At 43.1% G+C, this 20,074-nt stretch overlaps 1 protein-coding gene across 1 annotated transcript in view; it reads left to right on the top strand.

The window, feature by feature from the left end:
- Onecut1 (one cut homeobox 1) overlaps positions 1 to 19,774 on the top strand; it is a 35,920-nt gene extending 16,146 nt beyond the window's left edge. The window contains exon 2 of the mRNA XM_028865224.2: positions 12,444 to 19,774. Within this exon, the coding sequence (XP_028721057.1) occupies positions 12,444 to 12,736 (293 nt within the window). The 3' untranslated portion in view covers positions 12,737 to 19,774. The remainder of the gene's footprint in view (positions 1 to 12,443) is intronic.
- The last annotated feature ends 300 nt before the right edge of the window (positions 19,775 to 20,074 follow it).

Here is a 20,074-nt window from a genome sequence, read left to right as displayed (position 1 = left end):
TCACAGTCACCTGAAGCTCTAGCTCTAGGGAATCTAATGCCCTCTTTTGGCCCCCACAGGTACTGCATCCACATACACATATATATACACACACAGAGGCACAGAGATATACACATAAATAAATAAATAAATACAAAAGGTTTGAATAAAAATGTCTTGTATTATTGCATTTATGGTGGAGTATTTGAAAACACATGAAAGAATAACAGAGGCCATATTAATCCCTAGTAATCCCACCATTACCCCTTCCCAAACTATTATGAGTAGCATTCATTCATCCGTTCAATAGATATGTAGAGATAAGGGTGCTCACAATCTGCAAGACAAAGCAGACACTCTGCCTTTGCTCTCCAAGTGCTTAATGCCAGAAAACATTTATGAATCTTCGATTTTATAGTTGTGCTATAATTTATTTAATCAATCTCCTATTTTTAGACACTTACATTGGTCTATAAACTGCTCGGGGAAATAAAGTTTTATGGTTTTATATTTTAGAAGTATCATAATTCACAAGTCCTCGCCAACAACCCTTCCCATTCTTGAGTGTTTCATGGTATTCAGGGCTTTGGCTCGATTTTGCTCTTATGGGATGACAGGGCAGCCTGCAATGTTATAGAAGAAGTTTTACCAAAGGTTTGGTTTTCTCTTTCAAAGGTGGTTTTTTTCTCTAAGTATTTGATGCCCACATTAAAATTTTAGAAAACATGAGATTATAACAAAGAAACAGGAGGAAATTGCTCATTATTCTATAACCAAGAGATAATACCTTTCTATATATTAGTTTAGTTCTTGCTTGCTTGCAAAAAAAAATACAATATTGTTAATTCTTTGAGAATTTCACACACTGTATTTCAATCATATTCACCCACACCCACTTCCCCTAACTCCGCCCAGGTTCCTGTTCCCCTCCTTACCCTCCAAACTTCATGGCCTCCATTTAAAAAAAAAATTTATGCTGCCCACATACTTATGGGTGTGAAGCCACCCACTGGAATATAGTGAACCAACCACGACCCCACACTTAAAGGGAACTGACCTCCCTCTTCTAGAAGCCATCCACAATTAATAGCTCCTCAGTTAGAGGTGGGGGGCTTGGGAACCGCTTCCCACACCATGCTGGAATGTTGACTGGTTGATCTTGTGCAGGTCTTATTTTGGCAACCACAGCTGCCGTGAGTTCACGAGTGCAGGGGTCCCGCCATGTCCAGAAGACATGGTTTTGCTCCAGTCTTCCCTGACCTCTGGATACCAAATTCTTGCCTTCTAGCTTTTTAATAGCATATATGTAAACAGGCACTTGCCACATGCCAGATGACCTGAGTTCAATCTCCTGGATCCTCATGGTGGGAGGAGAAAACCAATGCTCCCATATTGTCCTCTGACCTCTACCTATATACCCACTCACATGCATGCGCACACAGGCTCATGTGCGTACACACACAATAGATAGATAGATAGATAGATAGATAGATAGATAGATAGATAGATAGATAGATAGACAGATAGATACAATAACAATAAAAATAAAGGTGCGTACATAAGATAGACCTTAAGTTTTTATTTTATTACAAAATTAACTTGATAGAGTATTTAAAATCAAACATGCCTCAGGGTCATTAAATAGCATTCCGAAGCTGATTAAATTTTCATTTGAAACTCATTTCAACTTACAAAAATCTTCAAAGATAAAGTAGGACAAAGGCCGTCAGGATACCCTCCTCACCAGTGAACACTGGCCAATGGTTAGTGTCCTACTTCATGTTTGCCCTCTTCCCATATGGGTTTATTGAAGGCAGGCTACATTCATCATGGCCCCTCACCCCAAAATACCTGAGCATTTTCCTAAGGACGAGGATAGTCCCTTGTGTGGTCACTGCTCAGCTTCGTTGGGTGACTCAGCCATGTCCTCCGAGCGTGGTCCTCCCGTACAGAATTCCATCTCGGGCTCTGCTGCCATGGCTCCTTTGCTTCTTTTACTGTCAAATGTCCCTCTTCCATCTTCTGTCTTTTACAAAGCTTGCATGTTTGAAGAATGCCATTCTCTCTTTTTTTTAATCTTTACTTTTATTACATTCGTTCGTTCGTTTGCTTGTTTGTAGGTGTGTATTGCACATGTGTATGTGTTGGGGGTGCAAGCATGCCAGGGCACCTATGTGGAGGTCAGAGGACCATCTGCAGAACTTGAGTCTCTCCCTCCACCATAGGGGTCCCAGACCTTGCACTCCGGTCAAGCGGCCTTTATTATCGGCCCCCTTAGAACATGCTCGTTTTCCTGTGTGTGCTTCTGTTGTTTCCATTGAGCTTCTGCTCTCTTACCCAGAAAGCGGCATGGGTGGCAGTGTGCCTTCTCTGAGGACCACATCCGGAGGCCCCCAACTGTCTGTTCCTCACTTACCTGGTGAGTGTGTTTTCTTTACCCCAAGTCTTGTCTAATTTCTATACTGTGTAATCACTGGGCATTTTTTCCCCTCTACCTTCCAACTAAAAAGCAACCCATGGGAGATATTTTAAGACAGTGCAAATATCCTACTTCTACAAAATCCCCTGTTAGTTAGTGCCTGTTGATCTTGGCCTGGGCTAGCTTTCCTTCCTCAGCATTTCTGCACATTGGACGAGCAATCCTCAGCCTTCCCTCTCTCTCTCACACTTACTTACCCATTTATTGTTGGTGTGGACTCGCACATTCCTTTTTTTTTTTTTTTAATCAACAATTTGCAAATGTGTTACTTGCTCTTAAGTATTTTGGAGCTCAGGTTGTCCCAGATGTGGCTGATGGGAGTTGCTTTAACATCCCTGGGTGATGGGGACCCCTTCTATGTCCTGGGACAAGTTCTCATTATTTTTCCTTAAACTTTCCAACATAAAAAGATATTCCAAGTTTATCTGATACCCTCCCTGTCCCAAGCTTTGGGTTTGTGGCTTCTTTGATGGCCCGAGGCTTATGCTGATGGATAAGGTGTTAGAGACTGAGAAGAGCTGGGAACTATGTGCGCATGTGCCTTTAGCATGGCTTTGTTTCTCCGCTCTCTCAGATAAAGCTGGGATGTGTATACATAAATATTTACACACAGATAAACATAGATGCATTCATGGACATGCTGAATATTTACATTTGTATTTCGTTTGTTTATTTTTATGTGTGTATGTTTGTACTCATGATCATACATACATGATACGGCATGTGTAAAGGTCAGAGGACAACTTACAGTAACTAGTTCTCTTCTTCCACCATGTGGGTCCTGGAGACAAAACTAAGGTTTTCAGGCATGATGACAAGCTCTTTTATCCTCTGAGCCATCTCACTGGCTCTGTGTGTGTGTGTGTGTGTGTGTGTGTGTGTGTGTGTGTGTGTGTGTAAAATCACAAGTTTATACCAATACCTGCACCCACATAATTGTGAAATATTCCCATGGATTTTTTTCTTTTGCCTTTCCTCATATATATTCCTAGTTATATATCCTTCAGTCTACAATCGGAAGCCTGATACCCAATAATCAATTATTCTCTGTCTCTCTCTGTCTCTGTCTCTGTCTCTCTCTCTCTCTCTTTCATACACACACACACACACACACACACACACACACAGCATTTGCTCAGTCCCATAGCATGTCTGCAAACAAACCTGCATAGCTGTTTTTTGATGGGAATAACTCCCAGCTCTTCCTTCAAGCACACACACACCCACGTCACTTGGCTTCTTACAAACCACGCTGAACCAGAAGCCCTGGAGCAGATCCTCCTCATCCATATTTTAACAAGCTTCAAGGTGACCATAACGCACACTAAACTTTGAGAGGCATAGCTCAAGACTGTAATGTGGGCTCGCCCTGTTCGTCTGGTGCCAGCCTGGCAGATGATAGTCACGCCAAAACTGTTCCCTCTGGTCCTGAAATATGTACCCCACGCAAGAAGCTGCTTTCTAGTCTCCCTGCTCACTCTCCTCCTTAGGTGCTTGGCAAAGTTGGGGAGGGTCCATTAGTTAGTGCTGAAAAAACCTCACAGCCAGGGGCTGGACTGTGGGTCAGAGGTAGAGTATGTGGTCAGCATGGTGAGCCTTGGGTTCAATACCCAGCATCAAAAGCCAGCACAGCTCCCAGCCATGGATCTGAGCATCCCAACTCCCACCTTCCTCAGAAGCACCTGGTCCAGGGTAGCACTCAGAATCTCAGGTCCCATCACGATCTGCTCAGGCAGAATCTTTGCCTGACTCAGGTCTAAGAAACACTGGCTTAGAGCATCTCAGCAATAGCCATATGACTGAATCACCTGGGTCCTCTGTGAACTGGATACATCGCACGTCTAGAGCCGGGTCCCCGGTACCAGCTTCCAAGGCTTCTCAGTTTGTCCCAAATTCTAGCCACCACTAAGGACTCCTGAAGGTTCCACTACTAGTCTTTCTCACTGCAGAGCGCAGGCTAGTCATAGAACTCAGGAGAAAAGCATGATGCCTTCAGCTCTGGATGTGGGGAACTAGTAGTCAGAGAGACCCAAATGGTAAAGTGTTCAGTGACATGCAGCTTCCAGAAAAGAAGCAAAATGGCATCTTCACGAATTTCCAGCACATGATCCATGTGAGCACTTCAGTCTCAGAGGCTGAATTCCTCCAAGACTCCTTTCCAGGGACCGTATCATGAATGTATTGCTACGGTTTCCACTACAAAGGAGGTAGATATGTGTTGTCCACATGCACAATTCCAACTCTTGGGCTAAAGATATGGCTCAGTTGGTAGAGTACGAGCTTTGTTCCCCATCATTGCATAAACTGGGCATAGTAGTTCCAGCACTTGGGAGGTAGAGGCAGAAAGATCAGAAGTTCAGGGCCATTCTCAGATACATAGCAAGCTTGAGGTCAGACTGAGCTATACAAGACCCTGGCTTAGGAGGGAAAAAAAATCCAGTTATTTTCTTCTGTACCCTTAACTAGGGATTTATTGATCAGTTACACTCCAGGCTTAGCAAGGAAGATCACAGCGTATCTTAGCCTTCTGGGGCACAGAGCCTCAACTTGCACACCATTTGTCTGTGAGAGGTGTGGTTACTTTACTCTCAACTCATTTTGGAGTCTCAGACCAACTTAATTCCTCTGTACCTTCTACTTCTCCGGCTCTATCCTTCCAACTTGTTCCCTGTCTGGCTCTGAACCCCCTCCTGATTCAGGGTATCACAGCTTCCTTTTCCCAAGGACTCAGCTGACTTTCACTGATTTCTTATTCTTTCTTTCTTGATGTATTTATTTTATTCTTTTATGTATATGAGTGATTTTCCTGTATGTGTGTATATTTGTACTTGGTGCCTGCAGAGGCCAGAAGAGGGTGTCAAGTCAGAGGGCACTGGGGTTACAGACAGTTTTGTCACCACTAGGGTGCTGGGATTCAAACTCAGGTACTCCGCAAGAGCAGATTGTGCTCTTGACCACTAAGCTGACTCTCTCCAGCCCTCCACTGATTTTCTAATGCCACTTTAGAAATGTCTCCTTGGTAGTGTTAACCTGTTTCAAGAGAAACTGTCCAGGAAAAGGACTTTTGAAATTGGATACTATATTTTATCTTGAGTGTCTCTACTTCACACAGGCCCACATCTAGCTCATTTATATAACAAGAATGCTAAAAATAAATAAAATAAAATCTGTAGTCTAGCCCTTTTCTTTTCTTTCTTTCCTTCTTTTTTTAAAACCATGCAAGAGATTTTCTCCATTCTAGTGGGAGAGATTGATGGAAGGTAGTCTGTCATCATAGGAATCAACAGTTTTCCCTGGGACAGAGGAAGCATAGAAAAAGGGGAAATGCTGGAACTTGGTCTTTGCTATGTAAGGAATTCTTTATATGGAGAGAAGGAAGAAATGGCATTCTGGGTGGAGGAAACAGTGTAGGTAAAGATGCTGAAGCATGAATGTGCCTAGTGCACTTAGGCATGGCTTCTGAATGGTGCAATGGGCGTGGTGGCATGGGGGTCATGGTAGGCAGTGGGGGGCAACAGTAGGGAGAAAGAGGAAGAGTGGTTGAGGTCAGAGCACCAAGATCCTTGGATACTGAGGTAGAGTAGTCATTGAGCTTTCTTCTTGGGCTTCAGGAGACCTCTGTGAAGTTCATTTTTAGTGCACATTGTTGGCATATTATATGGTATGATCATATAGACATCTTTCCAGAAATACAAAGAAGGCAAACTTCACTCATTTAAAATTAACTATAGGCAATTATTTTTATTTATATTTTTGTGTGTATGGTGTATGTATTTGTGTACAAAACTGTGCACAGCCACGCTATCTATACTCAGAGGCCAGAGGAAGACATCGGGTGCCCAGATCTACCACTCTTTACCTTATTCTCTTGAGACAGTCTCTCACTGGACCTGGAACTAGACTGGCAACCAGTGAGCCCCAGCAATCCCCCTGACTCCACAGCATTGGAGTTAGAGGTACATGTAGCCACATTCATCTTTTCATGTGAGTGCTGGGATTCAAACTCAGGTCCCTATGCTTGTAGAACAAGAGCTCTTGCCTGCTGAGTCTTCTCTCTTCCTTGGAAACTGATTTTTATAGTTCTGCTGTTGTTGTTGTTTTATCACCTTTTTTGTTATGACTACTATAAAATATATAGCTATTAATTATAAAAAGTGGATCAATAAATTTTACAATTCACAATAGACCTACATGAGCTGAAATGCAAACTAAGCATGGAGTTCATCAGGTCAGCTATATATCTTGACTGGCTTGTAGAACAAGCATCATAACTGTAGAACCATACCAATTATTGGACTCCAAGTGATCGAAGGGCTTTTTAATATTTTTTAATTGTGTGTATGAGTGTGGACATGTGGACATGAAGCCCTCAGTTCCCCATCTCTCCTCTTTCACATGGAAGCTAAAGGGGCTTCTTTTCTTAGTCTGGCCCACCTCATGCTCATCTCTGTCCCCAGGACTAAGGACTAAGGCTGAGGTTGAGGTTGAGTTGCGTGAACAGTGAGACAAGGGGATAGGGAACAGAGGGACTGACCAGCTGATCTGAGAGATGACCGTTCAACCCACATTTCTTGAGGAGTCCATTTCTTTTTGGGGGTGGGGAGAGGGTTGAGACAGGATCTTGTAAAACAGCCCGGGCTTGCTACCCTCAACAATTCCCATAACCCAGCCTCCTAAGTGCTGTAATTCCAGGCATGTGCCACCAGGCTGGGCTCAAGCTGTCCATACCTTACACAGAGGCAGACAGTCCTTGACAGGGTCTGCCTTGTCTGCTGTGCCCTGAGGTCATGGTTGGCATCATCAAGCCGTGTAGCTGCATTTCATTTTTTTTCCCTTGAAGGACCTGGCCCAGGTTGTTGGAAGGATTTGATTAGCTCTGCAGCAGAATATGGAAGCTTCTGGCAGAGTGGTGCTTTTCTTATGACGTGACCTCCCAGGCCCCTCTGGATTTACAGCACATCCACACTGAAAAAAACCTTCTCTCTACCCACAGCTCCTCTGTGTGAAGCAACCAGCCCTGGGACAGATAGACTAAGACCACCAGCCAGCACGCTCAAACTACTGTTTCACACCTGCCATGCAAAAGCAGAAACTTGGCTTCAAAAAGCAGACACACACACACACACACATACCTATGTAACACGTGTATGTGTGCACATATATTTTAAGATTTGTTTTTATTACTTTTAATTAGGTTTATGTGTATGTCTCTGTGTATACATGAGTGCAGTTACCCTAGAGCTAAACTTACAGGTGTGAGCCTCCTGACATGGGCCCTGGGAGCCAAACTCAGGTCCTCTCTACAAGTGCGACATGTGCCCTTAACTGCCGAGTCACCACTCCAGCCTCTGTTTTCAATGGTTCAGAGGTCTAGGAGGACAGTGTTGGACTGTTAATGGAGTCTGTGGCACTTGGCTTTGCTTTAAGCTCTTAGAGTCATGATTCACGAGGAGCAGGAGTCTGTTTTACCACCTTCATCTGGATGAGACTGAAGCTGGACTAGCTGATCTCAGAGCCCTCATTGGTGTCTTTGGTTCTTGCTATTATTGTTTGTTCCTTGGAGGGGGACAGGATCTCCCTTCGTAGCCCAGTACAGCCTTGGACAGACTATAGGTGTGGACCACAGGACTCATGGCTTATTTGCTCTTTTTCAAAAACCACAAAGGAGTCTGGGGATGTAGTCAGTAGGTAGAGTGCTTGTCTAGCATGCACGAAGCTAGGCTCAATCCCCAGAACCACATAAATTCGATGTGATGACACAAATGCCTGTAAACGCTGAACTTGAGAGGTAGAAGCAGGAGGATCTCTGATCCTCATTCTCAGTTACAGTGAGTTCCAGGTCAGCCTGAGAAATTAAATCCTGTCCCAAGCAAACAATAAGAATAAAGAATAAAAATCCATACAGGTCATAGATGGTACAATGGAAGTCAATGGAGTAGCTCTCCACCCCGACAGAGAGAAGGATTACCTTGGACATTATTTAATTAAGGTCATAATAGACTTGAGAAACCAGAAAAGGAGCTTCAGCTCTGAGTGGTAGTTTCAGGGTCCTCAGAGGCCTTGCAATGCTCTTTGTTCAGTTAAAGAGGTCTCCGGGGTCTGTCAACTTTATAACAGAAGTTCGAGTCAGCAAAGACCTGAGCCCAGTGTCTGACTTGCATACTGACTGAAAGAGGAAGCCTGGTAAATGCGTATGCAAAAGAATTCACAGTGATGGGGGTTGAACTCCAGGCCTTGTGTTTGCCACTGAGCTGCATCTCCAGTCCCTAATTTGCTAACTTCTGCACTATTTAAGAGCTCAAGGTTTTAATCACATCCATGCATATATTCTTATTTAAAACTTATTACCATCCTGGGAAGTAAGAAACCAACGGTAACTGGAGACATTAAGCTTTAAAAATGGTAAGAGACTCACACAGAATTACTTATTTTTAGTGACCCCGAGATTATCCACTGTATCTTCTGAGTCCAGGTTTATCTAACAAGTATTCCAAGTCCATCTGGCTTTGTAAACATCCCCCTGGCCAAGATATCCATGCCCACGTATTCCCAGACAGATTCCTGGTAGACTTTTGCACAACTCAGCCAATGCTTCAGACTTAACTTTATTTTTAATTTATGTGTGTGTGTGTGTGTGTGTGTGTGTGTGTGTGTGTGTGTGTGTCTTGTGTGGGTATACATGCTTGAGCACAGTGCCTGCAGAGGCCAAAAGAGGGTATCAGATCACCTGGAGATGAGTTAGTGGCAACCCTAACCCTGCTGAGTGTTCTGAGAGCCAAACACCCAGCCTCTGGGAGAGAAGTATGAACTGTTAATGCTGAGCCATCTCTCCAGCCCCAACAGTCAACACTTCCCATGCAGGATAGGGCTTTGTGTTGTTAGGGAAGGAAAATGGGCAAGGTGGTCTTCAGCCACTGGTTCAGAGCTGGTTCTAGGACGACACCACACAACATGCTTATAAAGTGTGTTCCAGGGGAAAACGCCTTAAACTCTAGGTAGGAGAGCACTACTTGTTTGCTGGGTTTGTTTGTTTGTTTTAATCCGAATGTGTCTTGTGCCTGCAGTTCTAGAATATAATATGGAAAAAATTTACTGGTAGGAATGCCATCATGCTTGACTGTCCCAGCAATGTCAAGCATCTATAGACAGTTCTTCCTGGTCACTCTCCATTTCCTGCTGTGATCCTGTTGTAGGTCAGTGACAGGTCATAGATCAGCTTGAGGGCAGCCAACCACATATTGAGAAACACTCTTCCAAGGGAAACATGTCCTAAAATTCCCTGCAGAGAGTGCTTCCTGATAGCGTGAGCTGGGGCACTTTCCCACATTACAGGCTTGGAGTGGTGGTAGTGTCTGAATGGAATCACTGCACTTGATCAATTAGCATTTCCAAACTGACCTGACCTCAAAACTCTGTTCACAGAACATCTTTGAACACCCGGAAGACTCATGTTTTTCAAAACGCGTTTGGCTCTGCTTTGCACGCTGCAGGCAAAGCAAGACTCCAGACATGGTGCCTCTGGCCTTTCCCCACCCTGAGCTCCCAATCCTCCAGCCTCCATTCCCCGAGTGCTGTAATCACAGATGTGATACCTGCACACGGCTCTTTTCCTCTTTCTTCCTTTCTCCCCAATGGGCACAATCCATGCCTGCATCTGCCTCCTGCACAGTACTCATATGAATGACCACACCCTAGCAGATCAAAGCTACCCGTATGGCTGAGGCATCTCCCACTACTACAATTTGCCACAGAATCCTGAAAGCATGTTGGCTTGCCTCCTTCCTGGAGGGGACTCATACTGGGGGCTTCGTGTATCTGTAGTAACCCCTCAACCCAGTTCTGCCTGCCTCCCCCTGCCTGTGTATAGCTTGTGTATGCCTTCGTGTGCGAGTACTTCCCTGCACTGCAGTGCCCCTGGCTCCTTCTTCCTGGTTCCCGCGTCCCTCCCTGAACCCCCACATACATGTGTGGAGACTCGGACCTCCAGCTGCAGTTTCCTTATCTTGGCCTGGGTTGTCTCTATGCCGCAATGTCTCCCACAGACATCCCAAAGCATTTCTCTCACTCATGTGGTCTCTCCAGGACTCTAACAGTTATAATTCTATGTAAGCTTCCAGAAGTAAGACTTTGTTTCTGTAGGCTGTTCCTCTTCTCCTCTGGTAACCTCATAATCTCAGATGAGCTTGGCTGTTCTCTATTCTATTGATTCTTCGGCCTTCGTATTTGACTATTCTGACTTCTGCAGTGTTCTCTCCAGATGTAACCACATGCACTTACAGGTACCATCTCCAATAGCCCCCACAGGCTCTGAGCTCCCCTTCCAAAAAAAAAAAAAAGAAAGGAAGAGACTAGCTAGGTCCCTGTTCCACCAGAGTTTCACCTCGCAGTTTCTGATCCTACAGTATCTATAGCACTTGAAACCTTGAGGCAAAATATACTGACCTATATTTCCCTGATATGAGTAGCATATAATTTATGATAGACATACTCCACCACAAAGGGTTTGGGGTTGAATGGACTTGAGAAACAGTTAGGTATGCTAACATACATTGTGAATCTTGAGAAAGCAGCCATTTAGGTAGGGTTTTTCTAGGTGCCCTTGGCCTGTAAACCCTCCTTTCAAAGAACTGCTGTGGAAGAGGTTCTTGCTGCTCGGATGACACTTGGAAATCACTTGCTGTGGGTAGTTTCAGGCCACAGAATTCGGCCAAGTACCCAGGACCTCTTAAAGTCCTTCAAATGTGCTTCCTGATTAGCTGGAAAATAGACATCTCTTTGCGGGGATTTTCCTTAGCTCTGCCTTTTGAATGATAGATAAGTTGAGACTTCGCCCAATACTGTTATTTACTTCTCCCTAAGTATGCATTGTATAATTTATCATCTGGAGCCCTAATGACTTCCAAGGCTGTATTTCTAGCTCAGACCTCTCCCCTGAGCTCCAGGCTCCATACATCCTTCTGTCTTCTGGACAACTACCTATCGGAGATCTTTAGCAGAGTGGCCAGCCAGCACTTCCAATGCACTTTGTCCTATATACAAGTAATTACACCCTCATAAAACTCCTTTTTCTGGGTGCCACCATCTAACCAGAAACCTGGAAGTATCCTAAACATTTTCTACCTACCCCCACCCACACCCACACACCCCATACTCACCCAAGGCCAGGTTGTCAGTGTGTCCCCTGGATGCCACCTCCGGAGAAGTGTGTCCCACTCCTCAGTGGTCACTGTCTAACTTTGGGTCCTTCCCTACAGAGTCTGTCACCTGGCTCCTGTCTCTGTGCAAGGTTTCTGGGGGACAGACTTAGTGTTTCAGAGATTTGCATGCTGGGAGGAGATGGAGAGTGCTTTACCTCCTGTGTGACGTTAGCAGAGTGTGGTGGAGTTACACCACAGGCCACACACACACACACACACACACACACACACACACACACACACACACAAATAAATAAAATTAAAAAAAAAAACTAAAGGTCACATTAGGAGCTAGAGAAACCAGCTCAGTGGTTGAGAGCATTTGCTGGTCTTCCAGAGGAAAACCAAGTTTGGTTCCCAGAACCTATGTCAAGTGGTTCACAACTGCCTGTAACTCCAGCTCTAGGGGATCGAACGCCCTCTTCTTACCTCCATTAGCACCTGCATTCATGTGTACATACCCCCACACTGACACACATATAATTTGTAAAGAATTAAATATCCTTTTAGAAGAAAAACTCAAGCCTGCTGGTTCATTTAGCCAGAGGCCTGATGGAGCTACCTGACTTACCTAAGACACAGTGCAGAAACTAAGGGATGCCAGGACCCACCCACAGCGCACAAAATTCCACCTGTCCTTCAGCTCTCTATGCCTTTATTACACTTTGTCCCAGCCATCCTTGGTGCTTTCGTCTGGGGTCAGCAGACAAAAAGTGGGCTCTGGGGAATGGCTGGTCAAAACCCCCCACAAGGAATTTGTTCTAAACATCTTCCATATTTCTTTGCAGCTTGCAAAAGGAAAGAGCAAGAACACGGGAAGGATAGAGGCAACACCCCCAAAAAGCCCAGGCTGGTCTTCACAGACGTCCAACGTCGAACTCTACATGCAATATTCAAGGAAAATAAGCGTCCGTCCAAAGAATTACAAATCACCATTTCCCAGCAGCTGGGGTTGGAGCTGAGCACTGTCAGCAACTTCTTCATGAACGCGAGAAGGAGGAGTCTGGACAAATGGCAAGACGAGAGCAGCTCCAATTCAGGCAACTCCTCCTCTTCATCAAGCACTTGTACCAAAGCATGAAGGAAGAACCACGGACTAGAACCTCGGTGGAAAAGCTTTAAATTTAATTTAAAAAAAAAAAAAGAAAAAAAGTTTTTAAAGACCAGGACCTCGAGATAGCAGGTTTATACTTAGAAATATTTGAAGAAATAAAAGTGGTATTTATAGTCCAAAGAAACCAAAGACTAGAGCTCACCTGCATTCTGACTTTGTTCCGAGACACTTCAGCGGGGCAAAACTTGGCAAGAGAAAGGATCGGGAAAACATCGGATCTCACGCCTTCGACCCTTGGGCCGCACTGTGCTTGGCTGCTCCGTGGCTCGAAGCACAGTAATGTCTGAGCCATTGAGCGGTCATCTTTTAAGATCAGACATTCTCATCTCTTCCACTACACCACAAAGGTGTATCGTGTCTCGATATCATGTGTGGGCGGGTGTGCGGGTGCACACCCACCCACCACCACCAGTGGTTAGGGACTCAGGCAGGGCTGGTCTTCAGGAAGGGTTGCACCGTAGGAGTGTGACCCACACAGTGTGGGATTTCTAAATTCATTGGATTTAAGGTGTGATTTCTCTCTTCTAGCCTAGCGTTTGAACCTGCCAGGCCCACAACCTAAATGCAGATTCAAACCCAGCAAAGATCATTTGAATGGCACCTAAACCAGTGCACTCTCTTTGTTTGTTAAGAAATGTTCAGATATTTTTTAAAGAAAAGTGAAACAAGAGTCCATCCATTAAAAAAAAAAAATCACCCAGGTACCAAAGAACACACAATATTATAGTGCAGGTATTTTATTGCAATGATTTTAATAACCAAAGCTATTTTTACACAAGATACTATGTAAAGTTATACGTATGAACTGATCTAGCTGTAACCCACATGCCACGTAGATTCAGGACTATTATTTATGACTCTTGAAGCATTTGAAATATGAGTTTTCAGAACTGGCAAGGAAGAATGTGGCTTCGGGGAAGCAGTTACCACCATGGCAGAGAGGTCGACGTGGTGCACATGGGATCCATAAATGTCACTTCCATAGAGAAAAGACATAACACATCATCTACACGTAGCCAAGATGTGAGGACTCTTCAGAGTAGGTCCCCATATAAACACTAGGAAACTAAAGCTTACCAGGGCAGATAACTGAATTAGAAAAATTGTCCGAAGTGATCATTTTTAGTAAATGTCCCACCCCACCCCACCCCCCAAAAAAACTTAGACTAATTTTGCTTAAATTTACTTTATGCATTTGGCACCAAATATTTTTTTAAATCCTTCCCAAACACGAATGAAGCAAGCAGACCAATATTAATGACCAATATTAATGACAATTAGTTATCTCATATGTTGTAACCATCCCAGAAAACAATTGAACTGACTTTATTCCGATTTCAGATGTCCTATCGGGCAGATGTTAGGAAAACAAAGGGCCACTGAGAAATGGTAGCACAGGAGAACTACATACAAAAAGCCAGTGCTCTGGTCTCACACAAGCCTTTTGGTTCCTTCAGAATCAAAAGATGCATTTTACTAAGCATAACCTCCAAAGCATTAACGTTCCTTCTTGCTATAAGTGAACCTGGAAAATTTTATCTCACGGCTTCTACTCTCTGGCAGGGACAGATTAAAAATTAAACCCAAGCTTCCTAATCAAAGTTTTCAATTTTGACTTTTTCTGAACCATTTCACTGGGGCCACACAGACCAAGGCAGGAAGCCAAAACAAAGTTGTTTTTGTTTTTGTTTTTTTAAAAAAGATCATTTGGCATCCAGAAACACTCTATCTGAACTTGGTAGAACTACAACTGATCTGAACAGATAACTACCTGCTGCACAAGAAAGTCAAGAATAGGGTACCCTCAGTTAATGTCACACCTAACTAGAAATATAGCACCAAAAACTATCCTAATAGTAGCTGTTCAATAAGATTCACTAAAATGCCAAATGAAAAAAAATTAAAATTTTATAACACAAAATCTCACTCCTGGGGGTCAAATGTCAGATACCTAGAGAGAGGCACCTAACCCAACCAGCGAACCATCTGTCTGGCAATTGAGCGAAGGAAACCAGCATGCACCCTGACATATTTTGTTGCAGTATTTTTAAAAGTTCACCCAAAATTCCAACTTAAAAGTTTTTCTTCTAAAGATGGCACAATTCTAGTTCAATCATGAAGAACCAGTAAATCTCCACCCTTTGAGATTTGCTCAAGTTTTCTGTAGCATAAACAAAAATTAAAAATAGAAACATTATTTTCTCTCTTGAAAGTGGAGAGAGCTGGGGAGTGTAGATGCATTTATAATTTAAGAGGGGGGATAGCCTTATTTACTTAAAACAAGGGAATTAAAATTTCAGGGGAAACCTAATTGTGTCTATACACAGTCTTACCAACTTTCAGTACTCCAAGAACCAGAAAAAAAAAAAAAAAAAACAAAAATTCAGTCAACCTTGTGTCTTTCCTTTTACCACGTTACTTCCATGATTAACCCAACTGCATTTTGCATTTTTTCAAGCCAATCATTTGGTACTGTGGAGGCACAGTCTTCAAAATAAAACATGACTACATTTTTAAAATCCCATCATGAGAAATAACCGTGACCCTACTTGCTGACACCAAAGATGATTTCATACCAGCATTAAATTTGCACCAATTACACAATTTCAGGGCCTAGAGATGTATTTTCTCGTAAACAGAGGCACAAGTCAGAGCCTGAAAAGCAATTTTCTTACTTGACTGAGCATACTCCAAACTTTTGCTTCTTAGAAACCGTAGCAGACACACTCAGCTTTCATAAGCAATACCTTGTCACACCCTGTAGAAACAACTCTTTCTTTGCTTTGGAACCAGCACTCAGAGATCATGTTTCCATTCCTGTTTTATGTAGCACTAATTGATGGCTCCCCTCATGTTCTACAGAGCAGATCATGTCCTTTCACACCATTCACTCCCAGACCTTATCTCTCATCGCTATGCACATTACAAACAAAACCAGACTTCAAAGATTTCCTTACTTTCTTTTCCTTTCTCTTTCTGTCTTCCCTCCTTCCTTCTTTCTTTGTTCCTTTTCTTTTCTTTTTTGTATAAATTTTTGGCCATAAGTCATTCAGGTCCTCAAATAACAGGAAGCTTTCGCTGAAAGCCAACAGGGATGTTTGGAGTCTGGAGACTGTAAAACTCAGATCTCAGTAACTGTCCAGATGGAGGAATTCTGGATGCTGGGGACTGAGTACTCCTGTCCTTGAGCGCCTTGGGAATCGATTCCAAAGACCAAAGGAAGTGTATAGGGATATCTATAAGTTCTGACGGAACTTGTCACCCATCATGCCCCTCAGCCCCTCGAAAAACATACTGATTTTCCCAGAACAACATAAAAGCGCTTGCTCCATTCAGACCCCTCCCACTCCCATTGCTACCCCAGGTGCAGAACCCGTCTTTGCAGGTTAAATGCAACTTTGCTATACCAAAGAGTCTAAGGGCCTTTTCCTTACGGTCCGCCCCTCCCTGCTTTGTACATACAGGATGAAACTATGCATTTAGCAAACAAAGAGAAAGCACTTCTCCCTTTTCTATCTCGTTGTTTAGGGTGCATTCAAATACCAGAGGCTGTTTGGGGGATGCACTTGGCCTTCTGGATTATAACTGTGGTGTGGGTTTGCTCTACAGTGCATTTGGTAACTACTTCCCAAATAGTGTGGACAAAGAAGCAGAAGGTAAGAAATAGCTACTTCCATGTGTTAAAAAAAGAAAAAAAAAGAAAAGAAAAAAAGGAAAAAAATAGAAAAACAAAAAGAAAAAAAAGTGTAAAGATCTACTATTTATAGTGTGAACCAAAGACGCTACCTCACTCAATTTCCATTGGTGATTTTAATCACATTGATATACCAAAGAATACCAAAGATATTTTCATGCACGGCCATGGTCTGCAGAGGGAACTCCGCCCCTTCCCTTCCCCGCCTCCTCCCTCTTCTCTCAGTGTGTGACGTTGTCTTCATTCTTAATAACAATACAACACCGACGACAACAACATTAGGAACGCCTACTCTTACGACTGCTACTTCTTGTAAATCTCTAGGCAAACACGTTGCAAAGTTTGTAAACTCCTAGGACGAGTGCCTTGCTTGAACCAAAGTGTTTAAACCGCTGTTAACCTCTCTCACCTTATACTCTTTGAATACCTCAGCCTCTTAGAAAGGCCACTAATGAAGAAAAAAAAAAAAGGAATAATTATTCACCGTGGTGCTTTTTCTGCGCAACCATGCAATGAAACTTTCTTTGATACCAAAGGATGACTTCCCCCACCCCCAATTCTTGCTGATAAACCAAAGCTCCTCCTCTTGCTCCTCCCTGAGGCCCTCCCCCACTCCTTGACGGAGTCCCATCCCCAGGCAGGCCGTGCGTCACCTTTACCAATTCCTCCAAATACCTCATAGTAATAAAGCTTTAGGGTTATGTTGTATAGAGACTCTATGTGATAAGGCAGAACTTACTAGTTTGTTAATTGTTAAGGTTACTTTAAAGAAGAAAAAAAAAAACCCTTTATAATTCTTATTTATTTTGTAGCTGTGTGTTTGGGTGTTCCCTCCCTCCCCCCATTTTGGTTTGGGGTTTATTTTCTTGGCCGAACTGCTCAGTTGCTCAAGGAAGAGTTCATTTTTGGGAATGTTCCCCCAGTGGGTTAAAAGTTAAGGGTTGTGTAAAAAATGCAAGAATGGAATAAGAAATGATTTTCGTTTTGATCATGACTTATGAAAGTTTGTGTTTTGTAGAAAATTTGTTTCCACAGGGTAAAAAAAAAATTATATATATATATATAATCTTTTTTGTGAAACTGGTTCCTATTTTTCTCTATAATGTGCTGTGATTTGTTTTAATTTAATTACATTTTATATGAACTTATTTAATCACGTTGTTAATTTATGACTGTGTGCTTTTTACAGTGTATATAGTACAATGAAATGGCCAAAACCTATGTTACAATCTCTTTTGTCCTTGACGCTAAGCTGAAGAGAGAGCCTCTCTTGCCTTCAGAGTGTTATCTTGAGTTTATCCTTGGTGAGCACAGCGGCATGTGCTCTCAACACTGCCAGCTCCCTCTCAAAAAGTTGTCCATGCCAAATGAGTGTACCAAGGTAGAAAGATGGAAGGCATTACCTGTGGTTTTCCTTTAATTTATTATTATTATTATTTTAGAAAAAAATTACTTTGCAGGTAAGACCTGAAATTTCCAAGAGCTTAAGACCTTTCCCAGTGTCTCGCACCACCTGTGTCTGTGGGAAACTTTGTTTCACCACTACTTTGGTTTGTCTGTTTTTAACTATCCAAGCATGGGTATAAGAAGTCACAGTATAAAAACCTAAAGAGACAAGCTAACTTGAATCTGGAAACCCACTCAAGGCCCTTGTTTCTACACTTCTGGGTGGAAGGCAGCCTTTCCTCCAAGCTGTCTTGGAGAGAAAGACGGCCCTAGGGCTGTCAACCCCCAGCAGCCCATGCAAGAAGCAAAACAAATTCACTTGGCTTAATGCTCACCCTAATTTAGGAAATACAGTTAAGAGTACCGCACCCCTGATCCCCACAGCTGCCCCACCCTCGCCTTCTCAAGCGCACCCTACCCAAATGGGAAGGACTCTAAGGGTCCTTGGGGGAGAGTATACCCCGCAGAGCAATTTGAATTTGTGTTTTCTCACTCTCCATCTCACAGACATGAGCCTTGGCCAGGCCCCTCAGCCAAGGCAGGTCTGGTCTTTGATCAGCACACACAGAACCCTCAAGGACCAGGGCCAACCTCACAGGAGCCACCACTCTGTCAGTCAGCTTTACTGGCGTAGGTTGCATAGACTCATTGGTGTACCCAACATCCCCCTCAACACAGGCATTTAGCCTTCTTTTCTTTTGCAGGTGTGTTTGGGGTGGGGAAGGAGAGGGGAGGGTGCAGGTTTCCGGTCAAGAGGAACATTTTTATACTGATTATGGATGTGAATAGGGTAACCAGTCTGCTCTGAGCCCCAGGTTGGCAGTGCGGAGTCAGGATGCTGAGGGAAGGCTTTGAAAGAGGTCAGCAGTGAAGCTCAAAGCAGAATTATCTTTACCAGGTCACACTTCTATTTCTATGTTAGTGTTGATTTTTTTTATAGTATGTTCTGCATTTATTACATAATCATTGTGGGCTCATTTTAGAATTGCCGTCTGAACCAACTGACAATTAAAAATGAACACTAATAAACTTTAAAACACTGCCTTCCACTTGTTCTGCTAACAGTTGTCATATCTCGCCCCACGCCCCATTTGCTGTCCATCTGTCTGTCACTCACTGAGACTTGTCCCTTCCCCCCCCCTTTTCTATTTTCAGCACACTTTTGACCTCAGCTATTGTAAGAGTGTGACTCAGTTTCCCTGTTCAAGTTAGCTTGATGGTTTATTATATAAGGAGGGTGCCTAAGACAATCATCAGGTAAAAGTTAAATAAAAGATCAGTAGAGTAGAAAAATCTTCCAAGGGCAGGGGGAGTTCTTCCTTAGCAATGAATTAAAAAAAAAAATCAACAGAAAAAGTAAATACATGATTAATTAACTACACATCTAACCATGAGGGGCTTAGGAGATTTTTGATAAGCGACAAATAAACGTTACTGTCCTTCTCTTTGTCAATTAGAAAATGGTGGTAGTCTCTACACTGCATCAACACATCAGATGAAATGATTATTGTACCCAGTTACAGTCATTTGCTGATACTTCGTCTGTCTTCTTCTCCGTTGACGCTTCTGTATTTTCCCGTGCGTAGCGACAAAACGTGTCATGTGTTAGGCATTCTTCTGGTTTGTACTGCATTAAGGTTTCTTCCCTTTTCTTTCTCTTCTAATTTTTTTTTTGAGCTTCAATACTGTTTTCTTTTTATGCTGTGCAATATCATCTGCTGTGTTTGCTAAAGAAAAAGAAAAAAGAAAAAAAAAAAAAGCAAGTGGTGATGTCATCATGCTCCCAGTGTTACAATGTTCCCGAATTTGTGTAGTCACCGAAATGTAGTGAATAAAATGTTGGATTTTCCAGCACTTTACATTTAGACCCTCCTTGCCTGCTTTCGTTTTATTCCACCTGAGGTGCTGAGGAAGCCGTCCGTGGATTTTCCTCTGGAGGAAGGGTGGAGGTGAGAGGGTAGCCTGCTTAAAGAACAATTAAGGAAACAAAACTTTAAATGTATTTTTCTGAATATTCTTGAGAAGGCCTTACAATGTATTTCAATCATATTCACACCCTACTCCCCTCTTAACTCCTCCCACCGCCATCCCCGCCCACCACCATCCCCGCCCACTGCTCCATCTTTTTTTTTTTTCTTCAGTAGCCCACTGAGTCCAATTCGTGC

The sequence above is a fragment of the Peromyscus leucopus genome, chromosome 14 (assembly GCF_004664715.2).
Source record: "Peromyscus leucopus breed LL Stock chromosome 14, UCI_PerLeu_2.1, whole genome shotgun sequence".
Taxonomy (NCBI): Eukaryota; Metazoa; Chordata; class Mammalia; order Rodentia; family Cricetidae; genus Peromyscus; species Peromyscus leucopus.
This window is presented reverse-complemented; position numbering and strand designations above follow the sequence as displayed.